The 15852-nt window shown below is 42.3% G+C and overlaps 2 protein-coding genes across 10 annotated transcripts in view; one reads left to right on the plus strand and one right to left on the minus strand.

Moving 5' to 3' along the window:
• The window catches only part of CMSS1 (cms1 ribosomal small subunit homolog), a 250557-nt gene that overhangs the window by 161987 nt on the left and 72718 nt on the right, over positions 1 to 15852 (minus strand). The window lies entirely within an intron of this gene.
• Positions 1 to 15852, plus strand: part of FILIP1L (filamin A interacting protein 1 like) — a 215149-nt gene that overhangs the window by 130059 nt on the left and 69238 nt on the right. For all 9 annotated transcript variants that reach the window (XM_065657263.1, XM_065657255.1, XM_065657247.1 and 6 more), the window contains 2 exons: positions 5486 to 5659; positions 12733 to 12911. In XM_065657263.1, the coding sequence (XP_065513335.1) occupies positions 5486 to 5659; positions 12733 to 12911 (353 nt within the window). The remainder of the gene's footprint in view (positions 1 to 5485; positions 5660 to 12732; positions 12912 to 15852) is intronic.

The following is a 15852-nucleotide window of genomic DNA, read 5'->3' on the forward strand; positions in this document are numbered from 1 at the left end:
CCCTCTCTTGACAACACCCCCCTTTCTGATTTCCTCCCTTCCTATTCTACCCTTCTAGGATCAGCATGTACTTTGTTTTGTGTTCAACTGAGATCATTGCAGACAAGGGATATTTGAGACAGTTCATGCAGTTATGTCACCATAACGGAGGCAGGGTGCAACCTTCACCAAAATCACAGAATGTTAGGGATTGGAAGGGACCTCAAAAGATCATCTAGTCCAATCCCCCTGCCGGAGCAGGAACACCCAGATGAGGTTACATAGGGATGTGTTCAGGCAGGTTTTGAATGTCACCAGAAAAGGAGACTCCACAATCTCCCTAGGCAGCCTGTTCCAGTGCTCTGTCACTCTCACTGTGAAGAAGTTTCTTCTCAAACTTAAGTGGAACCTCTTGTGTTCCAGTTTGTACCCACTGCCCCTTGTCCTATCATTGGTTGTCACCGAGAAGAGCCTGGCTCCATCCTCATGACACTCACCCTTTACATATTTATAAACATTAATGAGGTCACCCCACCCAGCTCCCTCAGCCTTTCCTCATAAGGGAGATGCTCCACTCCACTAGATACAGGCCTCCAACCAGACTCTGCCCCATTGACCACGACTCTCTGACTTCTTTCCTTCAGCCAGTTCACAATCCACCTCACTACCCAATCGTCCGGACCACACTTCCTCAGTTTAGCTGCAAGGATGCTGTGGGAGACGGTGTCAAATGTTTTACTGGAATCAAGATAGACCACATCCACTGCTTTACCATCATCCATCCACCTCGTTATGTCTCCATAAAAGGCTATGAGCTTGGTTAGGCATGTGACTTCCCCTTGGTGAAGCCATGTTGACTGCCCCAATGACCCTCTTATCCCTTGATATGCCTTGAGACAGCGCCAAGGATAAGTTGTTCCATCACCTTTCCATGGGTGGAAAGGTGATGGAAAGGTGAGGCTGACCGGTCTATAGTTACCCAGGTCCTCCTTCTTGCCCTTTTTGAAGACTGGAGTGACATTTGCTTTCCTCCAGTCCTCAGGCACCTCTCCCGTTTCCCAAGACTTGGCAAAGACGATGGAGAGTGGTCCAGCAATGACTTCAGCCAGCTCCCTCAGCACCCGCGGGTGCATCCCATCTGGACCCATGGATTTACAGCTGTCCAGATTGCTTAATTGCTCCCTAACCCAGTCCTCATCAACTAAGGCAAACTCCTCCATTGTCCTGCCTTCCTCTGGGGCCTCAGGGGTACGGGGCTCCTCAGGACAGCCTCCAGCAGAGTAGACAGAGACAAAGAAGGCATTCAGTAACTCTGCCTTCTCTGTATCTTCTGTCACCAGGGCATCCACTCCATTCATCAGTGGGCCTACATTGCCTCTGGTGTAAGCTTTATCTGCCATGTATTTGAAGAAGCTCTTTCTGTTGTCCTTGACCCCTCTCGCCAAGTTTAACTCTAAGGAGGCCTTAACTTTCCTAGTTGCCTCCCTACATCCTCTGACAACAGCCTTATATTCTTCCCAAGGGACCAGCTCCTCCTTCCATGATCTGTAAATTCTCCTCTTCCACTTGAGCTTACCCAGCAGTTCCCTGTTTAACCACGCAGGTCTCCTGGCTCCCTTCCTTGACTTCCTACGTGTCGGGATGCTCTGAACTTGAGCTTGGTAGAAGCAGTCTCTGAATGCTAACCAACTATCTTGGGTCTCTTTACCTTCAAGCAGCCTTGCCCATGGGATCTCCCCTAGCAATTGTTTGAAAAGGCCAAAGCTGGCCCTAACGAACTCCAGGGTTGCGATTCTGCTTGCTATTCTGCTCCCGCCACACGAGATCCTGAACTCCACCATCTCATGGTCGCTGCAACCAAGGCAGCCTCAACCTTTACCGCTTCAGCCAGACCCTCCTTGTCAGTGAGGACGAGATCCAGCAGCGCTCCTCTCCTAGTCGGCTCTTCCACCATTTGCATCAGAAAGTTGTCATCAATGCACTGGAGGAACCTCCTGGACTGAGGCTGGCTGGCTGAGCAGTCCTTCCAGCAAACATCAGGGAAGTTAAAATCCCCCATAACAACCAGGGCCTGTAATTGCGAGGCTGCTCTCAGCTGCCCGTACAAGGCCTCATCAACTCCCTCACCCTGATCTGGTGGCCTGTAATAGACACCCACACCAGTATCAGCCCTGCCAGCCTTCCCCTTCTCACCCACAGACTCTCAACTCGCTCCTCATCCACCCCTGGACAGTACTCTATACATTGCAGTTGCTCTCTCACATAAAGAGCAACTCCACCACCACGCTTGGCTGGCCTGTCTTTCCTGAGAAGGACATAGCCATCCATGACCACATTCCAGTCATGTGAGCTGTCCCACCATGTCTCTGTTAATGCCACCAGATCATAATCTCCTGACCGAACGCAGGTTTCTAACTCCTCCTGCTTATTCCCCATGCTGTGCGCATTGCTGTAGAGGCACTTCAGGGAGCGAACCGAGTACACCGATTTCACCCTAGCGGGGTGGGAGGTCTCCCGGTCTTTGTCAATACTAGAGTGCTGCCCCACTGATGCAAGCCCAGCTACAACCCCATCGCCCTTCAAATCTAGTTTAAAGCCCTGCAAATGAGCCCTGCTAATTCCTGTCCCAGCATCCTTTTACCCCTGTGGGATAAACCTTTCCCATGTATTACTGTCCGGACTGGTGTCTTATAAAACCAGTCATTATCAAAGAACCCAAAGCCCTGTCTGTCGCACCAGTCTTGTAGCCAAGCATTTATGGATTGGATCCTTCTATTCCATCCCACGTCATCACCCGAAAATGGAAGGAGGGAAGAGAAAATCACTTGCGCCCCAGACTCTTTCACCAACCGTCCCAAGGCCCTGAAGTCTCTCCCTCAGATTACGGGATGCAGCTTCCTCCCCACCTCCCCACCTGTCTGGAAGATCAGCAGTGGGTAGTAGTCTGTTGAGTGCACCAGGTTGGGGAGCGCCCTGGTGATAGCCCTGATCCGGGCTCCACGTAAACTGCACTCTTCCCTATGATGAGGGTCAACTCTGCATATTGGGCCCTCTGTTCCCCTCAGAAGGGAATTGGCTAGTACAATTATCCTTCTTTCTTTCTTTTTTATCAGAGGCAGTCTTGAGGCGTGGAGTCAACCGCCTCTTCCTGTGTGACCTCATAGTTGTGCCTTCCACCACATCCTCACCTGCCTCTCCTTCAAGATCCAGGGCCTCAAACCTATTACAGAGGGGCACCTGGGGAAGCAAGGCAGGTAGGGAGGGGGGTTGCCTGTGACATCGAACTGGGACTTTCTTCCAATCCTCCTCATCTTTTTGGTCCCCTGCCTCTGCTTGACAGTGACAGGATGGGGGGTCCATCACCTTTTGGGGGGTATCTCCCTGGCGCCTTTCTGGCTGGCACGCCAGGGAGTTACTCCACCAGTCAACCTCCTTCTCACACTCCCTGATGATCCTCAGTCTCTCAACCTCCTCCTTAAGTTCCACCACCATGCTGAGCAGATCCTGCACCTGCTCACACCTCACGCAGGTGGAATGCCGGCCTCCCTCCCCCGGCAGCAGCAGCCTCTGGCACTCCATGCAGCCTGAGACCTGAACAGCCACAGTTCGGGGCAGGCCCTCTGTCTGGGTCACCAGAGTCTTTTTGGGGCAAGATCTCTACCCAGTGGAGACCATGGTCACCTGCAGTCTGGGAGACTGCCAATAGGCGAGATGGTCTACGGAGCAAGGAGGGACAGCACCTCTGCACCCTGCTGCAGGAGCTACCACACCTGCTGCCGCAGCACAGTGTGGGTGGTACTCACTCGCTTCACACGCTGGTCTCACCTCCCAGCGCCTGGTGGGCAGTGACACTTTGCTGCCCTCCCTGAGGCTTTTTCAAGGATGGGGGCGGGGGTGTGATTACCCTGGCAACGCCTATGACATATCAGCTGCTCTCACAAGAGCTGCCATGTGCTGCTGGGTCAGGCCGCTCTCATGGGGTTCCCCTGGCAAAGGAACCTCCTGAAACCACCCTGTACCTCAAGATCTGCCGCTGTGGTTCTGACCAGATGACCTCGGGGACTCAGTGATGCAGGGACCAGAGGATGCAGGGAAGAGGTGGACACAGCCCTATTGGAGGTGGTGACCTAAACCAGTTTCCCTCACAGTGGAAACATTCACATAACCAGATATTCCCATGAAAGAACATTATTGTTCGAAGTGGGACTTGCAGACAATTAGCACAATATTTGCAGCAGGTATTCTGTCCCTTCCAACTTAACATCTAGAAGAAGGACTTTATAGCAAAGAATTGTTCTTGGTGGTTTGTTGGTTTGGTTTTTTGTTTGTTTCTTTGGGTATTTGGTTTGTGGGTGGTTTTGTTTGTTTGTTTGTTCTTGAAGAGCAAAGAGAATCTATAGATCCTTTCAAACACAAATAGCATGCATCTCCACTGTGGAGCATTGACTTAGCAATGCTGTATGATAGGAAGAAGGTAGGTGCACCTGCCAGCTTGTGCAAGAATTTCTGAAATACATATATACAAGAACACGTAGAAAGAATACTTGAGAACACATTGTAACTACTCTTTAGTAACAGGATGCCATCAAATATTTTATAAGATTAAGGAAACAAATGCAGTGACATGAAAAAAAGAAAAGTATAAAGCACACTTTTAGGCTATACTTTTTGAAACTACATGATTTTTTTGGAAACCAGATAACACAACATTCTCTTAATCATTGTCTTTTAAAATGGTGGGTTTTGGCATGCACTCACGCATTGAGAATACCCTTACAGCAGTTATTCTAAAAAACTTGATGCTGCAAGGTTGCTTATTACCTGAGGGCATGTAAACGAGTGTGTGCACATCTACATGTCTATAAATACATACGGCATTGTCTCACCCATGCACACAGGACCCCACTGCCAGCTTCGAAGGCAACTAATCTTGTTTTAAAGAGCTGCCATTATTGCATGGCTTTGGAATGCGTGTTGCGAAGGGTGCCATCCCCTGCACCGCAGGCCTCACTGCATTCACCGCCCAAATGAGCTCAGTCTAACAGAAGCAGATGACCCCAGGCAAGTTTGAACTACAAAAGCCGCCTTCGCACCCAGAACATACAGAATGTGCAAAGCTTCCAGGCTTCAGGAACCATCCTAACATCTTTCCCCAACAATTTGAAATCAGCTTCTAATACCACAAGTCACACTTTGCCCTGAAATTTTGTGTTGTGAATGCTACACGCTGGTCCAGAAATAGCAATATTATCTTATCACTAACGAAGTATTTAAGCATTGTCGAGGGTTCCAAAGATGTTGGAGTTTATGCAGAACTAATAAAATACAAAGACCAATACTTCCCTCATGCTTTTTAACTGTCTTGATCTTACTATTTTGGGGTACTTGACAAACACAGCATTCTTTAAAAAGTTTTCTAGTTTTCTTAAAATCAGAAGTAGAAAGCTAACCTGTAAATACATATATACAGTTTAACCAAATAAAACCTTACTTTGTGTTTCTGCAGGCTCAAGATGAAGTTATAGGAATACTTAAGGCTGAAAAAATTGACTTGGCTTTGCTTGAAGCACAATACGGCTTTGTTACACCCAAGAAGGTGTTAGAGGCCCTCCAGCGAGATGCTATTCAAACAAAGGCTGAGCAATGGCAAGAAGATATCTACGAAAAGCCTATGGGAGAGGTATGAACACATAATTGATATTTAACCATAGTTCCCACCAACTTAAACAGAAAATGTCTCACTGAATTCACAAAAAGAAAGCAAATGAGCTCTAAATCTAGAATCTAACATGAGTGTATGTGACAGCAGAACAAAGTCCGTGATCCAGTGGGGTCCCTGCTAAAAAAAGTTATCTAATGATCCTCATTTATACTGCACACTGGGGGCTTTAAACATAGAAAGACATGATTTTGTCTAACTGAAACTCTGATAATCAGCCTTCTATTTTTGACATCTTTTTTCTTCTTCTTTCTCTTATCCAAATTCACAACCCAAATAGATGCCTCTCCATTTGTCTCACTGAGGCCACTTTACCAATGGCTGGGAAGGGCCCACTGAGCAGCAATGGCACAGCTGTCTCTATCTTTACATATCCTGGCTCCCACTAGTTTTGGGGGAGTCACAGGTATACCTGCGTGGTCCGAGTAGTTACTCTGGTGAGTTGCCATTAGAAAGTTAATCCAGGTGACAATCTAATATTCTCACATTATGTGTAAGCAACCTGTAGTTTAATTACACTGCAGAAGCAGCCATACTTTCTGAACAATGTTATCTGAATTTCACTTCTGCCCTGTAAGGCAATTACTGGATATTAAAATCCCTTCATATCAGAATATGTGGTTTTTTTCCCCAAGTGTCTGCTCTTGTATTTAGATAGACATTTTAAATAATATTTTAATAGATAACAATCATAAAAACAAAAGCAGAAATTATGAATAAAATTCTTCTACCAAGTGTTTTCCAAGCTTTCTGAATAGAAATGTACCTAAGGATACAGAGCTTGTTTCAGAGAAAATTATGTCAGGCAAAAGGTCAAAACTCATTTCAGAGGCTCAAAGGTTAAAATCTCTGGCTAATCTGAAACAGATAAAGTTCAACTGTGGAGGTTAATTTATTTTAGAACATTGTGGCATTATGTCTCAGGAACTTTGAGTACAAACGGAAATGATTTGAAGAGAAGTCCAAAAAAGTTCGAAAACATAAGTTCAGTTTGTTACTTTACCTGAGTTTATATACGCTTTTTCCTTCTTACACTTAATGGCAGAGAAAGGATTTCTAACACCACTGGATTTGGCAATTCCAAAAGTCAAAGGTAAACATCCTGAGAGCAACTGAAAGGCTAGAAGGACCATTGGCACTTTGTGTATCTTGGTAAACCTAAGAATGCCATAACTGGCAGGCATTCCTCAATCTCAGTTTCAAAATCCTCTCAAATTAAAACAGAGACCCATTCGGTTTTTGTTTGGATTTTTAAAACATTTATAAAAACCAAGGGAGAGGTGGAACCAGCCACCAAGTATGGGAACCAACCGTTTAAATTCCCCTTTTGCCACCGTGACAATGTACCTTTTTATCTGCCTACAAAATCTCTGCTGATCCAGTTCCTCTAGAGCACATTTCACCCTTGACAATTTAGCCTTGTAGCCCTGAATGTTGAAGTTCTTCCCAAAACTCAATTGAATGTACAGTGAATTTGTGAAGGCATCTGTAAGGTTACTGGTCCTTTAACGTTCCCTCACAACTTGCCCATCTATCCTAAACTTTACGAAGTTTCTCGGCAAATTTGGTTAAGAATGTAGTGGGAAAATTTGGTGACTGGACAGCTTTACTCACTAGAAACAGGATTCATAGGTGAAGAAACGTAGCAAAATAGAAAACAGTAGCAATACATCTTCCTTTGCAAAACCTATGAGGAGTGTGACAGACCAAAACAATGTCTTCCTTAGCTATGAAGAGATTTTTTTTTTTTTTTTGAAAGCAGAGGGGTTTTTTTCAGCTGAATTTGCTCTACAACTATTTCTTTCCGCAACCAAACAAATGCCAGATAGGCTAACTCTTGTTCCTCACACTTGAGGATACAATAAATGGGTTTATGTTTAAAGGAGCTTAAAAGAAAAGAAAATAGACTTTATTTTCTTCTTGCTTCTGTCTTGACAAAAAGGCCTGAAAAAGATCAATTGACACTTCTGTTGAATAGAAAACAAATGGTATTCAACATACTAGTAAATACAGAATAACAGCATAAGAACCATTTTCCCAGATTCAAAAATAAATAAATAAATTCTTAAAATAATTTTTAAAAAAACCCCACATCAGGGAAGGTGATGAAGGAAAAGAGAGATAAATAGGAAGACACTGCAGAATTTATGGTGTCTTTTTCTCATTTCAAACCTTCACAGAATTAGAAAGCCAATTCTTGTTTCTAACTCTCCCCAGCTTCCAATAACACAGTCAGAGATACAAAAATCTGGTGCCTCGCTGTTTGAAATGTGATGAACAATACCTCCTGCCACTTTGAGAACTCCTCTAAAAGTAGTGAAACTAGAGGAAAGCCTATATTCTACATCCATCGAGGATAATTCAAAATGGCATCCATTTTTAAATTCCCAGTGGCCATCAACTCAGGGAAAAATGCATCCTCATCAGCCTTTTAACAAAGTATATCTGACTGCATTCTCACAACGTCTTACAAGAGTTGGTCACAACCTTCCAGAGATGACAGCTGTAGGGCGACAGTAAGTTACAGTCATAGGAAGAGACTGAAACAATAACAATGACAAGGTGGCATTCAGGAAAAGCAGACCAACATATCCGCATGGAAATTTGGCTCAGCTAGGGTTGGAAAAGACAAAGGAGGAGCTGCTCCCCTAATCTCCAGTAATCCTAACCTCAAGATTATACATTGATAAACAATGACCGTGAGGGTATTATTAACAGGAATAATATTAATATTTCATTGAATTTTGGACAAAGAAATGTAACTAATCTGGATTTTATTCTGGCACAGCTCCAAACACAAAACGGTCTAAAAAGAGAAAAACTGAAAGTTCAGTTCCAAAGTAATGGATATGAGACACACCATCCTACTTTGACTTCAGAGACAAGTTGGTGGCAAAATGTACTTAAAATGATTAAATTCCTGTTAAATTTTAGCTTGCTGAACTATTCACAGTTACGTAAGACCACGCTTCTTATTTTCCATTGTATTGTACAGTATGTTCAAGTATTAATTCCAGCAAAAAGCCCATATGGTTAGCAAGAACAAAACAACAAATCACTTAATTAAGATTTTATCGCTTTAATTTTCAACAGAAGACATTTATACTGCTGCTTATTAGTCCTCTGTGGTTTTTAGCCAAGAACTGCATATGCTGAGTAAACATGTGCGCGTACATATAAAAGGATATTTCTGCAAGCGCAGCTTTAGCATTTGGACAGAGTAATTTGAGGAACCAGGGGCTGCTGGAGACCGCTCCTGTGAGAGGATCTCACACTAGCATGGGTTTACATGACTTCTCCCTCTTTTCTGCTGGATACGTGGGAGTCAGCCACAAGATCTCACAGGGAAAACGCAAGAGTCAAATCTGCTCCCCAGGGACGTGCCCTTACCTCACAGAGGGCCAAAAGAGAGCTTTCCAAACAAAACACACAGGAGTGCAGCAGCCCAGTGCCAGCCTCTGCTCTGCTTGGTCCTGCAGGGAGGGAGAGACATGCTGCGCAGTAACACAGACAAGCGTCACACGCTCGAACGCCCATAGCCATTTTGCAGCTTACATGCAGATCTCAAGCACCTGCACTAATAGCGATGTAGGATCTGCTGCCTCTCCAATTCTCTATCACCCACCTGTACCAGGCCACAGGCCCAGCACCTCTTCCCTTCTCCCTCAAGTGGAATCCCAAGCTCTCACTCTCCACGTTGTCCCAAGCCACAACAGCCACACACCAGGTGTGTAGAACTGAGGTAGAACTGATTTGACAGCATTCTTGACAAGAAAACCTAAATGCATCTTCTAATCTGAGCGACAGAAGAAAAGTGCAATATGAGAACAGCTTTAATGCAGCAGCTTATTTACTTATCTCTCTTACCCTTTCAAGTTAGCATGACACTACAGTTCTTTTACCCATTTTCAAACTCCTTGTTACCCCTCCCTGCCTTGAATGCACACCTCTCTCATTCCAAGTACCAGTTTGTAATCCAAACTGGTACTCTCAATGCTGACAAAAGCACAACTGCAAAATGAAAGGCACTGGCATTGCTCACAGAGAACTGCAAAACAAAAACCTGGAGTTACTGCCTTTCTTGTTGCATACTTGCTGCTTGGATTACCACTTGAATTAACCTCTCATAGCCATTCAAAAATTACTCTAGAGCAAACAAAATATACTGAACCCATGAAACACTGCTGGCAGGTCCCGCACTCCTCACACCCAACAGTGCAGAAGCAGGACTATTTTCTATTTGGTTAATGTTGTTTGTATAGACAACTAACCCTCATCTCCATCAAGTATTTATATGTTTGGAAACAGGAATAATTTGATTTATGATCAGCTTGTAGCCAGAAATTTCAGTGTTTTCTTATGACAGCAATCCATACATCCCCTCAGGTTCCTACATATACTTTTGTAACAGTGGTGCAATCCATAAAAATGTATCACTTTACATTCTTAACCCCATCCATGCGGACTGCCTGCCAAAAGAAATCAGCAGTTCACACCTTTGCCTTCATCCCCACCTGACCTCGCACTGGCGACTGAAACCAGCAAGCACTATCCTGCAAGGCTGATGCCCAGTTCACATTAATTTAGGTAAGACAGGGCCATAGTTGCAAACAGCATCGCATCAGAACTTTGTTCAAAAACAAGAGGCAGGTTGCTTTCTGAGAACAGCACATATTCACCTGACAGCAAGGATCACAAACTCAGGTGATGGTGCTTCAAGCATCTATGCAACAGCTGTTCCAAAAAACCCTCTGAAATCTTGGAGGGGGAGGAAGGTTGATAAAACACACTGACGGTTCTCTCATTCTGGTAAGCTAGTAGCTGGACAAAAGATTTTAAATTTTGAAACTTCCACTTCTGGTGGAAGAAGGGCGAGTGTGGAGAAATTAAAAATGGCCAGTTTTCTTCAACCTGACCTTATAAGGCAATTCAGTTTTCAACCTCTGTAAAAGATACAGAAAATGCAGCCAAGAGATTACTGTATAAGTCAGCACTTGCTTACTGAGAAAGCTTCCATATGCAAGGGTTTAGGTATGAAATGTTTTCCCTAGAGAGGTTCCACTTCAGGATCATGATTCCAGAAAGCATTGACCTTACTGGTGTAAAAGCATGCAAATTATGAGTGAAGAAGAAAAAAAAAAACCTTAATGACTTCATGTAAGAGCACCACAAAACAGCCAAATAGGACAGTCATAGGTTTCTTTACATTTTTTGATCATGTATGAAATGAGCTCAGCTATGTCACAACAGAAAAGATGCTCTCTAATCTCATAAGCAGAAAGAACAGGCAATTTTCAAAATGGTCTACATTTCTCTTGGAATATTTTGGACTCAAACTATCTTTCAAAGTCTTGTCAATACTTCCTTTTTCCTTATTCATAGCAGTGTTACCAAAAAAGTTAACAACGATTTAGGAGAAACATAAGAGAATATATAAAACCTAAAAAGAAGCTGAGGTAAGCTGGGGGAGACTCAGAAGCCCATGGAGAAACTGAGGATATTCTCACTCGTTCAAGAAACTCGTGTTTAGGCATTCCAGCTCTTCCTGTCATTGCTTCTATCAGCTGAACTGTGAATAAACATGAGGAAAAGATAATTAATCATACTCCTTGGAATTAAATTGTCCAAAATAAGCAGTGGCCCTAAGAATCTGAAGCCCCAGTGTTTCTTGTGGCGCATGAAATTCCTTGTGGGGGAAACGCTGGAGAACCAGAACCAGTCTTGCTTCCCACAATGCCCATTTGTGAATTCTTTCCTATTAATAGAGTGAAACACTGTAAAGCAGCTTGACCTACAAGAATAGACTGCGGTTAAAAGGACCTACTGGGTTCGAGCTTAAAATTTCTCTTTTACAAAAAGGAGACAAGGATTCCTGTGTTGACCTGATGAGGGAGGCAGTCTCCACAGGGGAAGGGGAACCAGCAGGGAACAGATATTCTCACAGATACAGGCTCTTCCCAGACCTTTAGATGGCCTCCAGTGAGCACTTCTCAAACTTCAGCTACATCAAAAATGCCTAAGGAGGAGAATCTCTTTTGGTTTCATACACACTCACTTGCACAATTTGGTCACTTACTCAATTGAAAATTATAAGAGAATTTTCAGAATGATAGTTTTCTTTCAGTTTGTGGAAATCATTTTGTTTAAGGGCGTAAATCCAGTGCCAATACCTCTGTGGTTTAGAAAAACTGAAAACTGTTACCAAAACCTAAAATAGATTATTTACATTAAATACATATAAATATATAAATATTTAGAATATAATGTTATAATTATTATAAATATAATAATATTTAGAAGCTCAGCAGAAATCCTTGGGGAAGGGAATTTGATGTTCCAACTGTGCTATAAAGGTGCCATCTGCAAGACAAACCCCTTTATAACGTGAAAATTGAGGAACACAACAGGAAATGCCACTATTAAATAAAAATACTTCCAACCATTTCAAAATTTAGCGCTTGCTTATTCCAGAAACCCAGAGCCATGCTCAGAGTAAGCACGGGAGGCGGGATTGTTTTCCACTCTTGTTTGTATCATGCATTTATTGTGAAAACAGAGGAAAACTGCTTTTTGATCTACCTGTCTACCTTACAAAGACAATCCAATGCTCTCATTTCCTGTGCAGCTACCAATGAGGCAGCTATTTCTATTCAACCAAATTCAGGCTACTTCTGTGTGAAGCAAAGGCTGCTTCTGCCAAGACATCTGTTTCTCTACCACAATGATCAATGAGAAAAGCACAGCCCTGGGAACAGTAACTGTTAATTAGTAGCTGTTGAGGATCAGTCATGGCAGGAGGAGGAACAGAAGGTGACTAAGGGTCCTGCAAAACCGTACCTTAACTTATTGTTCTAATGTGTCAGAACTAGGCTGACAGAACTAAATAACCCTTTCCAAACAGACATCAAAGCACCTGGCCATTAGGCTATTAAATGCATTTTATATTATTAACCCTCTCTTAAAATCTTTCATTAATGAAAGCTTGAGCAAGTAAGAGTTTCAGAAGACTTGAGGAGTTTTTGCTTTTTTTGTAGCTTGATAAAGTTGTAGAGAAACAGAAAGAAACTCACAGACGAATGCTGGAACAACTTCTAATGGTAGAAAAATCACACAGACAGACACTGCATGAACTAGAAGAAGAGAAGAGGAAGCACAGCAAATACATGGAAAAAAGCGATGAGTTTACAAACTTACTGGAACAAGAATGTGAAAGGTAAGGTTACCTCTTGCCATAGTACTAAGAAATTCCCACTATTTAACGCTACATCTAACGATTTGTCAACCTTCTTATTCTGTATCCACTAAAAGTCGGAAATATTTGCAGAGTTGTATTTTGAGAGTTCAGCTGTGAAAACATGACTAATTACTCCTAAATAACAGCAGTGTCTACTTCTCCATCAGCAGGTAAGATAGGTAAATGGTTGGTAGATTCTTCAGCACTGTGGTAGGATGACAGGCATGTTACACTACAGAAAATACAGGGAGGTATGCAAATGTGTAAAGTTACAACCAACATGAAGCAGGTGAACCTTTCAGCATGTTTAAGATACTCTATACACTATAGTATGTAAGTAACAAGATGAAATCAAGCATGAAGCTTTTGATTGCAGAACAAAAAGGCATGAGGAGAAGTAGATGTTTGGATAGATGACAGAAATACAGAAAGAGGAAGCAAAGGCAGAGGATAAATTACAGAAAGCTTTGAAAATAAGAACACCATTAAGTTCTCCTATCAGGATTGGCATAAAAAACATAAATCCAACTTTATTTTTAAGTGTAACCTAAAAGTGACACAATTTGTTTAAGCAGTGTGAGGGTTTCAATACCTATTCTCAAAAGAAGGATTAAGAAGAATTTAATGTTTTTTACTGTCTTTAAAAAAGCCACATCGAACTGTGGCTTCTCTGAATCTGCAGTAAAACCAAATGCATCCTAAGGGGAAAAAAAAATATCAAAGAACATTTCCTACTCCCTGGATAGCTACTCCAGAAGATAGGAGAATATTGTTTCTGTTTCCTTTCGTTTAGGAACAGCTTCCAGATGGAAATGTTTGGGTGTGAGAACGTCAAGCCTGTTCTAAACTCACATTATGCATAGATAATTCTTCCTCTGCTTCGCCTGTGTAACATCATGTTCCATGTATTTTGGCAGCGTTCACCCTTCGCACTACACCTCTCTCCTGCAGGTCTATCAATGATAGCACATACACTTCCCACTGAGTACACAGCCATATTTATGGATTGCAATTAAAGCAGCTGCAGAAAAAAACCCCCTTTGCTTCTCAGAGAAATGTATACAGATGCAGGCAAGCACTGGTACACACAGAAAAGCACATCCCAAGTCTCCCCACAGGGCACAGAACTGACTTTTTCCTCTAAACTCTTTTGCGAAACATCATCATATCAGGAACCAAAACCTGAGATGAATGGAAGTTTTCATCTCTGCTGTCTTTTTCTCAAAAGCTGTAAGCCACTCATCTCTTGGAGACAGAGCTAAACTACTACAGTTGCTAAAAGTGGCAAAATGTTACATCAGACATGTCCTCACACAGCTTGAAAAGCTGCACAGAACTCTCTTCCCTGACCCTCCTCCATATTGTCCCCAAGACTATAAAACATTTACCACTATTATCTGCAACATTTAGTCTATCTGCCTGGAAAAAGGAGGCGGGGGGAAATACTGAGGTGCCTAATGAGACCTTAGAGGATGTAATAATAGATTTCAGAATAAGTTTCAATTTTAGTATTTTCTTTGGAGGACGTATTTTATGTGGAAAACCTTAAGGGGGTGTGATGTCACATGTTGAGCTGACTCCAAAATGTTTGCCAAGTTATGTCGCCATCAAGATCCCCATGCAACTGCTTGCCATAACAACAAAAAAAAGAAAAAAAGAAGAAAAAGAAAAAAAAAAAAAGAAAAAAAGCTCAGCAAGTTAAGGTACAGCTCTTGCTACATTAGTCTACCCAACCTGACATTCAGAACACACACCCATATGCAGCAAACTGACCTTTTCTTTCATTTCAAAAACCTTAATCCAATTTAAATCTTTTCAGGAGGTGAATTTTGCATTTGGATTAAGAACAAGTAGAACTCCATGAAAAGTTTGATACATAAACCAAAGATAAATGCATTTCTTCTTCCCCATCCCCCATTCGATTAAAAAATATATTCAGAAAAGCTTTAAGTGTTCATCAATGACCTTTCTTCTTTTTTCAGCCAGAAGCAGTATTCTCTTATAAGTGTGGAAGGGTACCTAACATTCCTAACAGTATTTAAGTTTCAAAGCAAAATCCTGAACTTTCATTCAACTAGTTTAAAAAGCGTCTTGCTTTTATCAAACAGCAAGGCTACAGTATATGCTAAAGATATCCTTGAAGAGTATAGAATGCATGCAAGCAAAACGAGGTAAATGAATAATACGCAATTATGTGATCAAAATTAAAAATCTTAGGTGTTATGGGACAGTGATGCTGAAGCACTGAAAACGAAAAGAAACTATCAGTCAGATTTCACTCTCACATATGACTCTGAGTATATTTTAAAATAAGGAGGATGTATGTACTCAGGAAGTACAGAACTAAAGAATTCTTAAATGAAAATTTTAGTGATGAACTAATTTATCAGATGATCATGTTTTACAAAAAACTAGGCAAGCCTCCATCTCTAGGGCCTTTCTGCTACCTCACTCCCTCCATACATGACATTTCTCATGCAAAATATTAGCAGTCTTCACTGACTCAGCAAAAACCCTTCACCTGAATCATTCGAGAACCCTTTGACTTCATAGCAAGACAACAAGACTAAGTTTAGCATCAGCAATTGTATGTTGTCAGATTTGGGTGTTTAAGCTTATGACAGGACTAGTGACAGCTTTCTAGATATAAGAACTGGATTAGCATTTAACGTTAACCCTTTAGGCCTTTTAAGCTTTTTTCTTGTTGCCAACCAAAACTAATAACCCATAGTCTTGCTGTAGTTGAAACAAAGATTCATCTTCCAAACTGAAAAGTCTCAGTGCTTAGCAACAGACATTTATCAGTAAAAGAATGGTAAAGTCACGCTGCTATCATTACATTTATTCATCTTCAGTCATATGCACTTTTGAAGCAGGAAGCCACTGACAAACCCCTATCAGATAAGGGACAGTTTTGTGG

Source organism: Caloenas nicobarica, chromosome 1, assembly GCF_036013445.1.
Source record: "Caloenas nicobarica isolate bCalNic1 chromosome 1, bCalNic1.hap1, whole genome shotgun sequence".
Classification (NCBI taxonomy): Eukaryota; Metazoa; Chordata; class Aves; order Columbiformes; family Columbidae; genus Caloenas; species Caloenas nicobarica.